Raw genomic sequence first — 14,670 nt, 5'->3', positions numbered from 1 at the left:
CTTGACCAAATCTTCTGACAATGAAGGCATCTTATAACCGTTCAGAATTACATTTGAGCTGGCCGAAGTCCTCGCTATTTATTAATTTAGTTTAAAGAAAACATTGAGCTCATCTCTCTGCGCATCGCCTGCGAAATGCACGGTAATTACCGTAGTAACCGGAAATGCCGTAAGTTTCGCAGCTGATATAAGTACGTGGTTGTTCCGGTGAAAAGTGGATTTTGCTGCTTCAAGGCAGACGGTTTTAGGACAGAATTTATAATGTTTTAATCAAGAAATGTATATATTTCTAAGATTAGCCGAATTAACGTAACAATACAATGAGACCTTTATGTCTTTCTTCTGTGAGCTCGGCACTGTAACGCCTTCTCCTGCTGCCAAGCTCTCCATCGACTGAAGAAACAATGCAGGCCTAGCTAGCATCTAGCGTTAGCTAGCGGAAGCTAATCGGATAACGCTGTTACAGCAGACTGCAGTGGGATTTAAACCTTGGATGAAGCAGTTTTTCGACGCTGTAACAACACCCAATCCGGTATGTTACAACATTTTTTGTATTTTCGATTGGTTTTCAGGTAGTCTAGCTATGTCATTTACCCTAACTTGCTTTTTGCGAGGCAGGCTGTTCAACATAACGCCATATTTTCGCAAAGTTAACGCGTTAGCTTGTTAGCATTAGCGAGTTAAGTAAGTCTTGTTGCTCTGATCGTAAAAGTCTATGCCAAAATGGGGGTATACATGTCGATGATCAACTAAGTTACTGCGAAACCTGTAATTAACATAATTTTCTGTCGGTGATAATGATAATTTTAACACATTAGCGATCACAGCAGCCCAACACTCGCTCTGTCAGCACCTATCTACTAGATACTGAGCTCACTGGCATATTTTGTTGCTGCTCAAGCAGCGTCGAAACTTACAGGCGACGTACTTGGTTCTCTCCTGACTGGAAATTGTTGCATTAGTTCTGTTTTCTTTATGTTTAGACCACAGACTACCATTGCATTGAAACACTCCCAGAAATATCCTATATTGTAGCGCACGTTTAATTAAGGATTTTGTTTTCTGTGGGTTGTGTTAATTTCTTTGGAGTGTGCCATTAAATGAACTGCATTACGATGCGAGATTAACGAGTTAGCAAGGTGTGTTATGAGACTTGAGCCATGGTTTTCAAAGTCACGACGGCAGCTCTCTTTTAACCTGGTTAGATCACCATGGCAACTTATGCTGCACACTTAGCCTGGTCCGGAGCAGGTTGTGTTCAGAGTTTAGGAGTAAAATGGCTAGAAACAGCGCAGCATCTTTTCATGAGGTTCTTCTCTATGAGGGATATAGACTCCCACTTGAGGGAATAAATTATATATACACACATGGTGAGCTGTATATTAATATTGCTGCTGAAAGAAGCTGTGTTCTTACAGCGGAGCAGATTGTCGTTGTACACAGTATTTCATCCATGCAAGAATGAAATACAAGAATGATGAAGGCACAGCAGTTCTAGATGACTTTGAATTTTATTTTTATTCTTTTATTCCTATTCTTGGTTCTCCACACATCCTTCATTATAGATCACTGTCAGACCTAAATGCAGTTCTTGCATATAATGTTTAAATATGCTGGATCATGTTTAAAGTTTAAGGAGGACATGATTGGTATATTTTTGTGCAGAGGAAGAATGAAATGATTCATCAAACATCCCTTTTTGTGGGTGCGCACAGAGCTTGAAGCAGGAAGCCTGGGTTTTCTGCCAGGGGTTGTAGGTTTTGTCAAGCCAAGCTACACAGTGAAAGCCCAGCAAAGTCGAACTTGTCTCATAGCATACCGTTTACCCGTTAGTACTATAAATCAGATGAAAATAAAGCCTGTTTCCACAGAACCACCCCCCATTTCCATTCCTACCTTACCCAAACACAGAAACAAGGGGTGTCAACCTAAATATCAGTTGAAAGTTATATATGTTTGGTCCAAAGTTGTCTACAACTGTTCATTGTCACAGTCATTGATCACTGTCTAACTCTAACTTAATCTCTTTTCAGCCATGAGCTCTCAGCTGCAGGTCTTCTCTCCTCCCTCCATCTCCTCCAGTGCCTTTTGCCGTGTGAAGAAGCTGAAGGTGGAGAGCAATGTTTGGGATGTATCCACCACTGAAACCTACAACTCCATAGCAGGCCAGACAGCATACACCTTTGCCCCAGCCATGGCTGTGCCACCCTTTGCACCATCACTGGTCTTCCCCCCTGCAGCACCTGGCTCCAGAGGTCAAGTGGTGGTGCGGGCAGCTGATAGCACTGGTAGTCTTCCACGCGGATCCAGCCGGCGTGTCACAGAGCAGCTGACGTCTTCCTCTTATGCTCATGCTGAGATGTCCTCTGAAACAAGGGGGCACAGGCACGGGCAGAAGAGAAAGCTCGAGGAAGCCAATGAAGGCAGCGGGAGTGGATGTGGCAGTGTCCAAATATTGGAGGAGCTTTCTGCTCCTGCAGCAACTTACTCCACCCGTACAGGTGGCGGTGGAGGGGGCACAGGCCAGTCTATACCCCACTCGGCCCCAACCACCAAGAGCAGTAGCTCCAATGGTGAAGGGGATTATCAGCTAGTGCAGCACGAGATCCTCTGCTCTGTGTCCTGCAGCTATGAAGTGCTGGAGTTTTTGGGAAGAGGCACATTTGGACAAGTGGCCAAGTGCTGGAAGCGGGGCACCAATGAGATTGTGGCCATCAAGATCTTGAAAAACCATCCATCATATGCGCGTCAGGGCCAGATTGAGGTAATCAAATACCTATTTTGTTGATAAAACATTTTTATATCATGCTTTGTTAACACACCTGCATATACATTGGTTACTGGTTTCGTTTGATAACTTTTGGCTGTGTTTGTGATTTATTAAGTTCTGGCCAGTTTATTGGCTAGCTCAAGAAATGCACTGTGGAGCAAAGCCAGTTCTGCCAAATTTGTAAATTTGCTGATATACTCTGAATGTTATGTCTCATCCATTGACTTTAGAAAATTTAATTAGATGGTGTTTTCCAGTGTGCTTGTTGATGACGAGGAGTAATTGCATAATAAAGATATTAATTTATGACCCCCAAAATACTCCTGGCTTAACAGTCAAATGTATCATGGTTGACTGACTTGAGATTTATTTTTACTGGGAAAATAAGGTTCTAAAAATATGCTATTGAGTTTTGTGTTAACAGTCAAAATCAGAACTTTTTATAGCTGTCCTGAACAGCCATAGTTGTATTCAGAGTTAACACTGACTAGCACAGATTGTCTGTTACACTATAATCTCCCTAACATGAAGTGTATGAGCTGTGTTTGGTTGGGTACCACCTTACCTGCAAATGCCTCACAAATTCTACCAGGATGTTGTGTTGCTTACTAGGGCTGTTAAAAAATGCAGCTGATGCGAAGTGACCCCCTGTTAGCAGGTGCGCCACCGGTGGCATGTAGCTTTTTCGGTCATTTTGGAGCCGACTGGCGAAATGAAACCTGCATGTGCTGTAACTGACTTGCTTTTTATAGCATTAGCGTCTACTGGATTTTCTTGTGATGAAACATGAGTGAACCTGCAGTTACATGGAGATGTTTGTCTCTCTTTAATAGGTGGGCATCCTGAACCGGCTGAGTGCAGAGAACGCAGATGAATACAACTTTGTGCGTTCCTATGAATGTTTCCAACACAAGGGCCACACCTGCCTGGTGTTTGAGATGCTGGAGCAAAACCTGTATGACTTCCTCAAGCACAGCAAGTTCAGCCCACTCCCCCTACGGCACATCAGACCCATCCTACAGCAGGTTGACAAATCCTTTGTCAGACATTCATCATTGAAAATTTGTAAATTTTAGTGTTAATATTATTGTGATATTGATAATTTTGTAATACAGAACTGTTTTCATTTTTAGTATTAATGCTGATTAGTATTTGTGTGTGTGTTTTATTGTTTTTTTTTTTAAATCAATAGGTGGCTACAGCGCTGATGAAACTGAAAAGCCTAGGTCTGATTCATGCAGACCTGAAGCCTGAGAACATTATGCTGGTCGACCCCCTTAGACAGCCCTACAGGGTGAAGGTGATTGATTTTGGCTCGGCAAGTCATGTGTCCAAAGCTGTCTGCTCAACCTACTTACAGTCTCGCTACTACAGGTTGGTGGCAAATCAGCTGTTTTGTTAAATCTAGACGCATCTATAATCTTATGAGGATTACTGGTAACAAACAGCCATGGTACTATGGCCTAACTTTGTAGCATTTTTTAATATTCTTTTTGCCTTCCAGGGCTCCAGAGATCATTTTGGGCCTGCCGTTCTGTGAGGCCATTGACATGTGGTCTTTAGGTTGTGTGATAGCTGAGCTGTTTCTGGGTTGGCCTCTGTACCCTGGAGCCTCTGAGTACGACCAGGTCAGTACTAACGTTGCCGTGTTATGCCTGATCTCTGGGAATATAAAAAATGCTCAAATGCATGGGAAAAGCTAACGTATGAGACAGAATAAGAGGTGCAAGGTTTTTTTTTTTTAGTAGGGCATGAAAGAACAAGCATAATTGCAAACTTTGAGAGTGCTGCAGGAAAACATTTCATTAAGTATATACTGTATATCCATGGCACTTACTTTTTTTGTCTTGCTGTGATTCTTAAACCTGAATGGGTTTTGTTGTTGTTGTTTGCAGATTCGTTACATTTCTCAGACTCAAGGCCTGCCCGCAGAATACTTGCTGAGTGCTGGCACTAAGACTGTTCGTTTCTTCAATCGAGGACCCGATTCTAGCTACCCACTCTGGAGGCTTAAGGTAAATATAACATCATGTGAGTCCTGCTGAGTATCTGGTTATTAAGTGGGATGTAAAGGATAGTTGTAAATGTTTATAACTATATGCGACATCTTGTGATTATTTGATTTCAATGTTATCACTAAATGTCTGTAAGAAATGGTTTTAAACACGGATCATTTCCATTTTCCAGACTCCAGCAGAGCATGAAATGGAGATGGGCATCAAGTCCAAGGAAGCTAGGAAGTATATCTTCAACTGTCTGGATGACATGATGCAGGTAGATGGCGGTTTCTCGCATAACAACTAATTTAATGTTATTTTATGGATGTATTATGTATGTATTATGTGATGTTATTCCATGATGTACAGTGTTTGTACTCTGTATACAAATACCACTAACACAAAACTATGAAATCACATTACATATTAATAGAGTAACAGAATGTAGTTGAATGTAGTTCAGCATCCCACAGTTTAGCATCATGTGATCTGCAAATAGACTGCAAAATTTAATCATTGTAGTGTGAAATATAATTTGTTGCCACTTTTGTAAAGTTATAATTACCCACATCTCGAAGCAGAGCTGCAGTGAAGAGATGGACAAGAGGGATACGTTCGGTGTTTTGTTGTGAAGAGCAATGAGTGACCTTTTAAAAGGCCATTTTAAAAAGCTTATAAAACAGTATTATATAAAATAAACAATAACACTTAGAATAATAGTACTTACGCTAATAATACTTCATTGTAATGACTACAGAGAGAGGCAGCTCTCAGAGCCAAAGTAAACCCTAACCTTTTTCCTTTGTGATGCAAAAAATGATCCGATCTGTGGCTCAAACCCATGATACGATCTGAAGTGTGAGTTTTGTGATCTGCTGCGCCCCTGTTATCTATCTTTCATAGTGTTTGTTTGACCTATTTGGATATTATTTTGTGCTTTCCAGGTCAACTTGTCTTCTCATTTGGAGGGGACAGACATGTTGGCTGAGAAAGCTGATAGACGAGAGTTTATTGACCTCTTGAAGCGGATGCTCCGTCTGGATGCAGACAAACGGATCACACCCACAAAAACTCTGGGTCACCCCTTTGTCACAATGAGCCACCTCGTGGATTATCCCCACAGCTCCCAGTAAGTGCACGATAATAATGTCTGATGGTGATCTTTTGGGTGCTGATGTGCATATTTGTTGTTTTGTGTCCATCTGTTATAACATTGTAAGAGTTTTATTTAAATCTAACCAGTGAAATTCTCCATCCTTTCCAGTGTGAAGTCCTGCTTCCAGAACATGGAGATCTGCAAGCGTAGGAGCTCCTACGATAGCAGCAAATCCCTGTACTCCACCAATGCAGTCCCAAGTGCTGCAGCAGGCAACCTCACTGTTACCTTCAGTAGCCAGCTCAACCAGCATAACCAGGTATGATTCTTATTTTCACTCAGTTTTATAACATAAAGATAGTCAAATGTGCAGCAATCCGTGGAGGGATTTTGTGTTATGTACAAAATTACTTCAACTGTAAATAATCAATATCTGCAAAAGTATCTGGTGGACAAACTGATATAAAGTGTTTTGCATGCAGAACAAGGCAGTAGCACGAGAAGAATTGTATCTTTCACTCATACTGGCACATATACCACAGTGTAAAAATATTCATAAAAAGTAATAAAGCATCACATTCTATAAAGTCTTTGGAAAATAATGTAAACAGAAGTATTCCGTGTCTGTGGTGTCCGCTGTTGTCATTTGTTCCGGGCCTTTGATCAGTGGTGCTTTTGATTTCTCCCACAGGTGCCTTCTGCGGGGGGAGCGGTTCCTTTGCTGAACTACCAGCCAGCTCTGTACCAGCAGGCGACTATCAACATTCCCGGGCTGGCTCAGCAGAGTGTCCCGATTCCAACACGACCCGCTGGGCTGTGCAGCCAGACAGAACCCTTCCAGCAGACTCTCATCGTCTGCCCTCCCTCCACTATTCAAGGTAAAGGATAAAGTTACATTAATGTTGAGCTGTTTCCACCAACATGTTCGTTATTGTTAGCATCACTTCAAGTGAAAACACGAGAGTGCAGATCACGATGAGAGACTTGAATAAGATGCTTACATGCTACATTATCCCACTTTGTCTTCAGGAACCAAGGATATTTAAAAAACTGATTTACGGTGTTAATCACTGATAGACGTGTGTGTTTGCTTTTCAGGGCTACAGCCATCCAGTAAGAGTTCCAGTTTCCCTGTGAGGATGGAGAACTCTGTACCCATAGTACCTCAGAACCAGTCTGCTCAGTCGTTGCAGATCCAGCCAAGCATGCTCACACAGGTAAGAGTTTGTAAGGTCTCTGAATGTGTTGTCAAATTTCAGATGACTGTCAGGAGCTAATCTTTTTGAAAATGGTCTTAATAAAATGAAATTTTCCTCCATGTTTGTTATGGGTGATCCCGTCTCTGGCACGCTTTCTTTGATGAAGATGGACAAAGAAAGTTTGTGTGTTACGACTGAGAGAGAACGAGTCCATATGGACGGATGGAAAGATATGCAACTCATACTTAACTATGACATATTCGGTCGTTCGTCAGTCTTATTCCTTTAAATTGTCTGGTTCATTGTAGTGTATGGAACTGTGCTTCAGACTGAAGCCTCTGAAGCTTTCTCATCTGAATGGTTCCAAAGTGGATTGATCATGCACCAAGTAGACCCGCATTGTATGCACATCTCCTGTAGGGAAGAGGTGTTAATTTGCATGTGGGAAAGGGTTTGTGGCTTTATATCATTAGCTTAACCAATTCTTTTTTTTAATACTTTTGTGACTTCAGTTTCTGCAGTTCCACAACAGTGCTCATGTGTGAGTGTGTTTTTTTGTATTTTTTTGTTCAGAAACCTAAACTCATGGTTAGAGACAGACAAAATCTGGCAAAAGATGATGATGTTTGCCCCAAGCTGAGAGTGGTGGTGGTGCCCAGAATTCATCATTCATGGATGCATGAGTGCGTCCAAAAAGTATCCCAACTGGATTTCAACTTCCAGTATCCCCTCTCTCTCTTTGCTGCCAGCAGAACGAGCCAAAGTTTAGCAGAGGCCAGGTTTAGACATTTCTTTTGATTTAAGGGGTTGTTTTATTGAGATGCGTTTATATCACTGACTTTGTAAATAACCTAATCCACACTGGTTTTGTTGTTGGTGTTCATGCTAATTGCACCTCACCTTGAATTTGCTCCTAGGACTGATTTGGACTGCCAGTCAGGGACAGGCCTCTGTTATTCTCAGTCTCCTATCTGGGATGGAGGCCAGATGTTTAATGTGAGAGACTCATCTGGCTTAAAAAAAAAATCACTAGTTAATTGATGTTTGCCAAAATTAGGAATAATTTCTCCATGCTGCAGAGGTCAGATGTCCAGATGCCCAGTATTACCAATGTGCGTCTCTTGTGCAGCTGGTTTTATCCACTCTGTCCCGTTTTGTCTGAGTCAGATACAGCCTTGAAGGACATTGCTCATGCCCTAACCCTCCCTCCCCTCCTCCCTCCCCTCCTCCCTCCCCTATCCTCCAGGGTTCCTGCACACCCCTGATGGTGGCCACCCTGCACCCACCCTCAGCAGGCATAGCCCCCCAGTATTCTCTGCCCCTCGGGCTGGGCGCCGGGGTGGGTCGGCCCGCCCTTCTGGAGCACACAGCCACAGTGCTGGTAAAGCAACAATGACATCCCTGAGAGAAAGACATGCATATGCACACTTCCTCTACCACTAACAATGCCATCTCTTTCCTGCCCCACTCTCCCTTTTCTTTTCATTTGTTTGCAACTTTTCCTGTCCCTCTGTGCCACACGTTGTATGGAGCTTGTCTCTGTATTATGTGTCATATTCCTTCATTTTGCCTTTTTCACATTCAGACTTGGTTGTCGGAATCGTGGTTGGTCGATGCTTATTTTCATAGGAAAATTGAAACATTTTCTTGGACTGATTTTGCAGTTATTCTTGGTATTATTGTTCTTTTAAATTCCCCCTATGTGACATTAAATCTGAATTGACAGAATTTGCAATCTCTTTCCACGCCAAAGGACACCCCTCCCCACACCATTCACATGCTCTCTCATTCCCTCCACCACAGTCTTTCCCCATAGGTGTACTGAAGGCATGGAGCGCATGTGTTGCTGCAGTGGTCTGCGCTTTGCTTGCAGCTGTTCTTGTCCTATCCTTCCTTGGTTTTAGCAAAGGAGGTTGCAGCTACAAAGCCCACTAAAATCCCTGCTCAACAGTCTGACTCTCTGACACACATCTTTTTGTTTCAGCGCCAGAACACGTGGCATGCCTTTTCCCGCGACGGCCTGTCAACAGACTGTTTGGCATTAATAAACTAAACTAATTTTCCTTCCTCAGTGTTTTCTTCTTTAACAGGCACCATCGTTCTGTGTAAATGTGTCTTTACACTTGATCTGACTGTTTACAGTGCTTCATTTGTTTGTGCTTTGCATGGTATCATCTTGTGCATTTGTTGCAGGGCAATGCTATAATAAGAGAATGGCTTGGGAAAGGTTGCTCGCTTATCTGGCTTTGTGCTTTTGCCTGTAGAAGAGATTAGCCAGTTGGTTTTCCTTATTTCTCAGCATGGCTCAGTTTGTCTGGCCCATTCCAGCCCTCAAATTTGTGTTGAGTTGGCAATGTCTGATCCCTTCTATTACATGCACTGAAATGTGAGTGTTGTTTCTTTCTTCTTCTTTTTTTTCCCCTCAGCAGGCCTGGCCCACTGGCACCCAACAGATCCTCATACCGTCATCATGGCAGCAGGTCCCAGGTGTGGCCATCCACAGCTCTGCCCACCAGTCAAATGTGGCTGAATCACCCCTGGAAACGCTTGATGCTTCCACACAGCAGGGACACAACTGGAGGTGGGTCAATAAACGATGGCTAAGTAGTAGCGCAGTAAAACTGATCTCAGTCATAGGCAGCTGCTTTACCATTATGTTGACTCATTGGAGATATAAATACTGTATTTCCTCAAAAGGTGACCAGAGCTTTTATTTACCTCAGCTGCAGGAGGTACCAGATCTTTATATGAATCAGGTGTGTGTTACAGGCAGGGCTTTTATTGTGAAACACTTGCAGGCATATCATAGGTTTGAACAGCAGCAAAGCCCAGTGGATCAGAAGCAATAAATCGGATATCACCGTTGTGTCACTTTGAACTGCACCAGGTTCATTTGTTGACCATATTGGAGCCTGATGCAACAAAAAACAGAAAAAAAAACAGATACTTGTGCTCCGGATATAAACATCAACTGCCATTCCTGTAATATTTCCAGCACAAAGATCTAACAAGGATCAGATTCAGCCGCAACCACAATTTGAACTCGAATAATAAGTGATGAGGGTGATTCTGTGGTCACTTCGCTCCAGTTTTCACACACAGTCTACACACTTCACTTTCTGATCACCTAAATGACTTATGTAATGCAGCCTGAGAAAGACGCAACAGTGACAAAACAGTCTTCTTTTTATTTATGTTTCATGTTCTCATTTCGGCAGTAGCGCCCACCACTAACTCTGTTTGATCTTTGACTCTGACAGGAGCACCACCCAAGCCAGAAGCCAGCAGGAGAGGAAGAAGGTGAAAGCCAGACGTGGAGAGAACAGAAACAGGTTGGTGGAGTCTGACTTATGATTTGATTTCTGATGCTTCGTCTGAGTTTTAACTCTTGCGCTAAATGATGGATGTCTAAAAAGATTTTATACTGCAAAAATCACATGTGCTTTGGAGGGCAAAGCTCAGACTTTTAGTTTTATTTCTGTCTCTTTAGGGGCATATCCACTGCATCATTACTCAGCAGCAGTGGCGTGACCCCACCCAGCTCCAGCGCCACGTTGTCCCAGCCAATCGTCATCTCCGACACGCCCAGCCCGGCGGTCAGCATCATCACTATTCACAGTGACACCGACACAGAGGATGAGCGCAAGTTCCATCCCGCCAGGTGAGGAAAAGATGCTCCTCTGCACTCTAAAGTGGGTTTTTCTTTTCTGAGCTGGGATTACTAAGGACTCCTGTTGATTTTGTTTACTACTACTACCAGGATGTATCTTCTGCTAGAGAACAAAAGAAAAACAGGGCATGTTTATTCACTTAGACCGAATAACTTTGATATCTAAATTGCTTGTGAAATAACTTGGTTTCTCTGTTCACACAGTGTCAGTCTGAGCCAGCGCACAAACGTTATCAGCTGCGTGACGGTGCACGACTCGGACTCGTCGACAGCTAGCCCCCTGACTCCTCTACCCCGCGCGCTGAACACAGCTAGCGCCATGTCATCGCGCCAGGCCAAGTCTCTCGCTGTGGTGGTTCCTTCGGTCAAAACCCAGGGGTCTGAGAGGGGATCAGCTTCACGTGCACGTTCAGAGACTGGTGAGGGCCGCTCACCTACCGTTGTCTGTGCGTGTGCCTTTTTATTTTATGTGTGAAAGCAGTATACTTTAATAATCCTTGCCACCTTTGTGTCACAGTTAACTACATGAAACCTAAGAGAACATCCAACCGACAGCCCTGCAGTTCTGGGGAGAGTGTGGAGCGTCACGGGCTGGTGCCAAGCCAGTCACACCCCTTAAACCTCAGCCAGGTGAGGCTTTTTGTTCTTCTTATGTAAGATTAGTCAATTAGAGCGTTGTCACTGCTTTGACATGTCGCCAATGAACTGAATTTATTTGCCAGACACAGGTCGGCAAAAGCAGGTGAGCATTTGATGGGAAAGGGAGTGAACACTTCAGTATTTTAATCATGGTGACGAGCACGGCTGCCAAAGTGACTCAGGCTGGAATTTCTGTCAATATGCAAATTGTCAAAGTGGTGTGATATTTGCATGTGTAGGACGCCGAGCCATGACATTTTATTCACCCTTTACATATTTTCAGAAAGGATTCTTAAACCCTGCTTATTAAAGAGTTGTCAGAGCTTGTCAAAGCGTTTACTGTGGCACATTTTACACATGAAATGCAAAGTTCATTAGGTCCAAAGTGCTCTCTGCTGGACAAAAGTTGGCATGGCAAGTGAGTTTGTAAATGACATAAAACTGACCTTTCTATATTCTGACACACACACAATTATTTTGGTCATGACTGAGGTCACTGTAACATGATTACTTGCTGACTTTTTTTATTTTATTTTATTTTTTTTGAGGAGGAAACGTGCATTCATTGAACCTTAAAGAACTTCATTGACAGTGGATTTCTTTAAACTTTAAATATCATGCAACTGAAAATCAACAAAAAAAAATCTAAACAAAATGGAGTGAGCAGCGAAGTCAGCGGACTGTGATTTATTTCCTACCTACCTTATCGTTGCATGTATACTCATGTTGTTTCTTTTCAGGTTCAGCCGGTGGTGTCTTCATCTCAGGAGCGTTCCCACAGTGACTCATCTTTGCGCCGCCAGCAGACGTTCCCTCCTGCCATCTCGGCCTCTCACTACAACTTCCCCGAGGTGTCCGCCTTGACCTCGGCCTCGGCCCCTGGTCCCAGCCTGTACACGTACCCAGCCTCCGCCACCCTCCCCTCAGCCTCTCAGGCAATGGAGCAGCTGCTGAGCCGCGGTCACGGCAGCCACGGCCACTCCCCCTCCGCCTATGCAGCAACGTACACCTCATCCTCCTCCTCCTCCAGGAGGGACTCAGCCAGTCGGAAGGACTCAGTCAGTAGTCTGCTTCACAACCTCCCGGCAGCCTACCAGCATCAGTTTGCCACTGGTTCTCCATACGTTAGTGTGACGCCCCGGGCTGAGGCTTACAGTGCCTACCAGCTAAGTCCCAGGCGCCTCACACAATACCCTTACCTATAGGGAGTCGCACACACTTTGAACAAAGAGAAACAGCAAAATCTACTTCCCCACATACTATCACAAATGAACTTTTAAACTGTTGGTCTCTTATTTGTTTGCTGCTTTTGACTTCAAGGTGATGTTTTGCCTCATTCACATGCTCTTTTGGACTGTTTTTAGTGTTTTTGAATTTTTTTTTTTTTAACATTATTATATAGGGTATCAGTTCATTTTCTTTTAAAAATATTGTTTATAACCGATATTTTATCCCAGTCCTAACCAGAAGTACAATTAAGGCATTGTGGTTAATGTATTTTACTCATCTTGAGGTTCTGTGTTAAGAGTTATTATCCTCCTGTCACAAGCTGCGACAACACTTTAGGCGAGCGATTTAAATGCCTGACGCACAGGGCTAGTGAAGGGCTAGCTGACCAGGTTAAAAGTCATTAGTTTTTCATTAGCCTTGTTAAAATGTTTTTACACTAATCCAGTGAGGCCCTGTGTTTTTACCTAACATAACAATGACTGTACCTTAACCATGTCCTTTTATTCAAAAATGTGTCTTTTACTGTATTTAAATTATGTTTTGTCAGTGTGAGGTAGGAAGAGGAAGGTCCATGAAGATGTCGAATGAGAGAACAGTGTGGTGAAAACTGTGATGGATATATGTTTAATTTAAGTGTACATGTGATAGTATGTTAATGTAGTGACAGTGTTTGTTTAGGCAGGATTAATCATTTCCTTATGCAATAGAAACTCTTTTTTAAAAAAAAAAGAAAAAAAAACTGCATCAACTAAGTACTGAATGTATTTATGAAGTACAGAGGATCACCATCTCGAGGAGTGATGTGAAAGACGTGAGCTTTTGTTTTGAAATCGCAAAAAAAAATAGAAAAACAAACTTCCTTCCCTACTTTCTCTCCTTGAAATATGAAAAAAAAAAAATCACATGGACTGAAAAATATTCTATATCTGTGAATCCTGACTGTGTAGTACCTGCTTTTAATGGAGAAAAAAAAAATGGATTTATGGCCAGTTTGTACTGTTACCCCTTGACACTTTGGAAAATCTCACTAGGAAGTTATGACAGACTACCTACACTGCTGTACAATGACTGATTTTAGAAAAGAAAAATGATAAGAATGATAGGAACCTGATCTGTTAGCGGTTGTTCATTGTCTGACAAGGAGCCATTTTAGCAGTTTCTTATAGTAAGTCAAAGGTGGCGCTGTTCACTTTTAACACTCACTGATGCGTTGCGAAAGAGGCCACCGCGGCTTCAGTCTTGTCTGAGGATAAAATGCTGAAAGTCATTGTTTCCCCCCCCACATAAAGATTACCACAGCGTGGATACAACAGTCACGCTATTTTGGTCTGAATTCAGACTTGAAGCCATTTCCTGCCACCATCTTTAGTTAAAAGAGGTGAATCTCGGGATGGTTTCTGTGGTTTATGAAAGCTTTTCTTTTCTCTTTTGTTTTTTTTCTTTCAGTTTAGTAAACCCCTTCCCTGTTGTGTTTGCATCAGTTTTGTGTTGTAATGTCTGAATATTTAACTGTATTTCATCTTAACGTAGTATAGTTAAGAGGCTATTTGGTAGAACTAAATTCAGGGAAAAAGGTTTCAGCTCAAATAATCCACTGTCACTGTTTTCAATAAAATAACCACAAATTCAGAAGGGTTTGTTATCGTTATTCCTCGTTGCTCGTTTAAATATTCACCCATGAATTAATCGATGTTAAGTAGATTTGGTTACAGACAAACTGGAGACGGGGGGCTAAAAGCTATGCGCCTTGCTGGAAATGAATGCCGAACTGCCCGGAGGGATGTTGTGTCTGTCTGGCTGCAGGAACATAAAAATGTGAAGTCAATAAGCTTGACGTGTCCTGACAGATCAGACATCAGATACACATGCGTTTGTTTGAAACACGGCGAATTTCGACAGAATTACTTTGTTTATACGTTTCTTTTGTTAATTTAGTGAAATTAGATTTTTAAAACATCTAAGATGGTCTAAATACAGCAAAGTCTGTGGGGTTCTAAAAAGTGGTTTCAATTGACGGGTAAAAGTTTCCTGTAACACATGAGATGAACTTTATTGATCCCGCATTTGGA

The 14,670-nt window shown here is 42.5% G+C and overlaps 1 protein-coding gene across 4 annotated transcripts; it reads left to right on the top strand.

Moving 5' to 3' along the window:
* The first annotated feature begins 183 nt into the window (after positions 1–183).
* Positions 184–14,233, top strand: hipk1b (homeodomain interacting protein kinase 1b). 4 transcript variants are annotated; one of them, XM_046384271.1, is made up of 18 exons: positions 184–532; positions 2,034–2,764; positions 3,604–3,795; positions 3,963–4,144; positions 4,275–4,398; positions 4,666–4,785; positions 4,958–5,044; positions 5,712–5,896; positions 6,032–6,182; positions 6,555–6,741; positions 6,962–7,080; positions 8,309–8,443; positions 9,492–9,643; positions 10,323–10,394; positions 10,553–10,723; positions 10,937–11,151; positions 11,250–11,362; positions 12,112–14,233. In XM_046384271.1, the coding sequence occupies exons 2-18, from the start codon at positions 2,036–2,038 to the stop codon at positions 12,574–12,576; spliced, it is 3,399 nt and encodes a 1,132-aa protein (XP_046240227.1). In that variant the 5' UTR covers positions 184–532; positions 2,034–2,035; the 3' UTR covers positions 12,577–14,233. The 4 variants fall into 4 exon arrangements, with proteins under 4 accessions (XP_046240227.1, XP_046240226.1, XP_046240230.1 ...); XM_046384270.1 differs by having other exon boundaries at positions 9,489–9,643; XM_046384274.1 differs by lacking the exon at positions 8,309–8,443 and having other exon boundaries at positions 185–532.
* The last annotated feature ends 437 nt before the right edge of the window (positions 14,234–14,670 follow it).

This window comes from Scatophagus argus, chromosome 3 (assembly GCF_020382885.2).
Source record: "Scatophagus argus isolate fScaArg1 chromosome 3, fScaArg1.pri, whole genome shotgun sequence".
NCBI lineage: Eukaryota > Metazoa > Chordata > Actinopteri > Scatophagidae > Scatophagus > Scatophagus argus.
Note: the sequence above shows the minus strand (reverse complement) of the source record. Positions and strands in the feature narration are given on the sequence as shown.

What these genes read in the sequence shown, in the direction of transcription:
- hipk1b (XM_046384270.1), top strand. Translation starts at nt 2,036, where the DNA reads ATGAGCTCTCAGCTGCAGGTCTTCTCTCCTCCCTCCATCTCCTCCAGT. An exon ending in AGCCAAGCATGCTCACACAG is followed by an intron (nt 7,081 to 8,308) that starts GTAAGAGTTTGT and finishes CCTATCCTCCAG; the next exon opens with GGTTCCTGCACACCCCTGAT. An exon ending in CGCAAGTTCCATCCCGCCAG is followed by an intron (nt 10,724 to 10,936) that starts GTGAGGAAAAGA and finishes CTGTTCACACAG; the next exon opens with TGTCAGTCTGAGCCAGCGCA.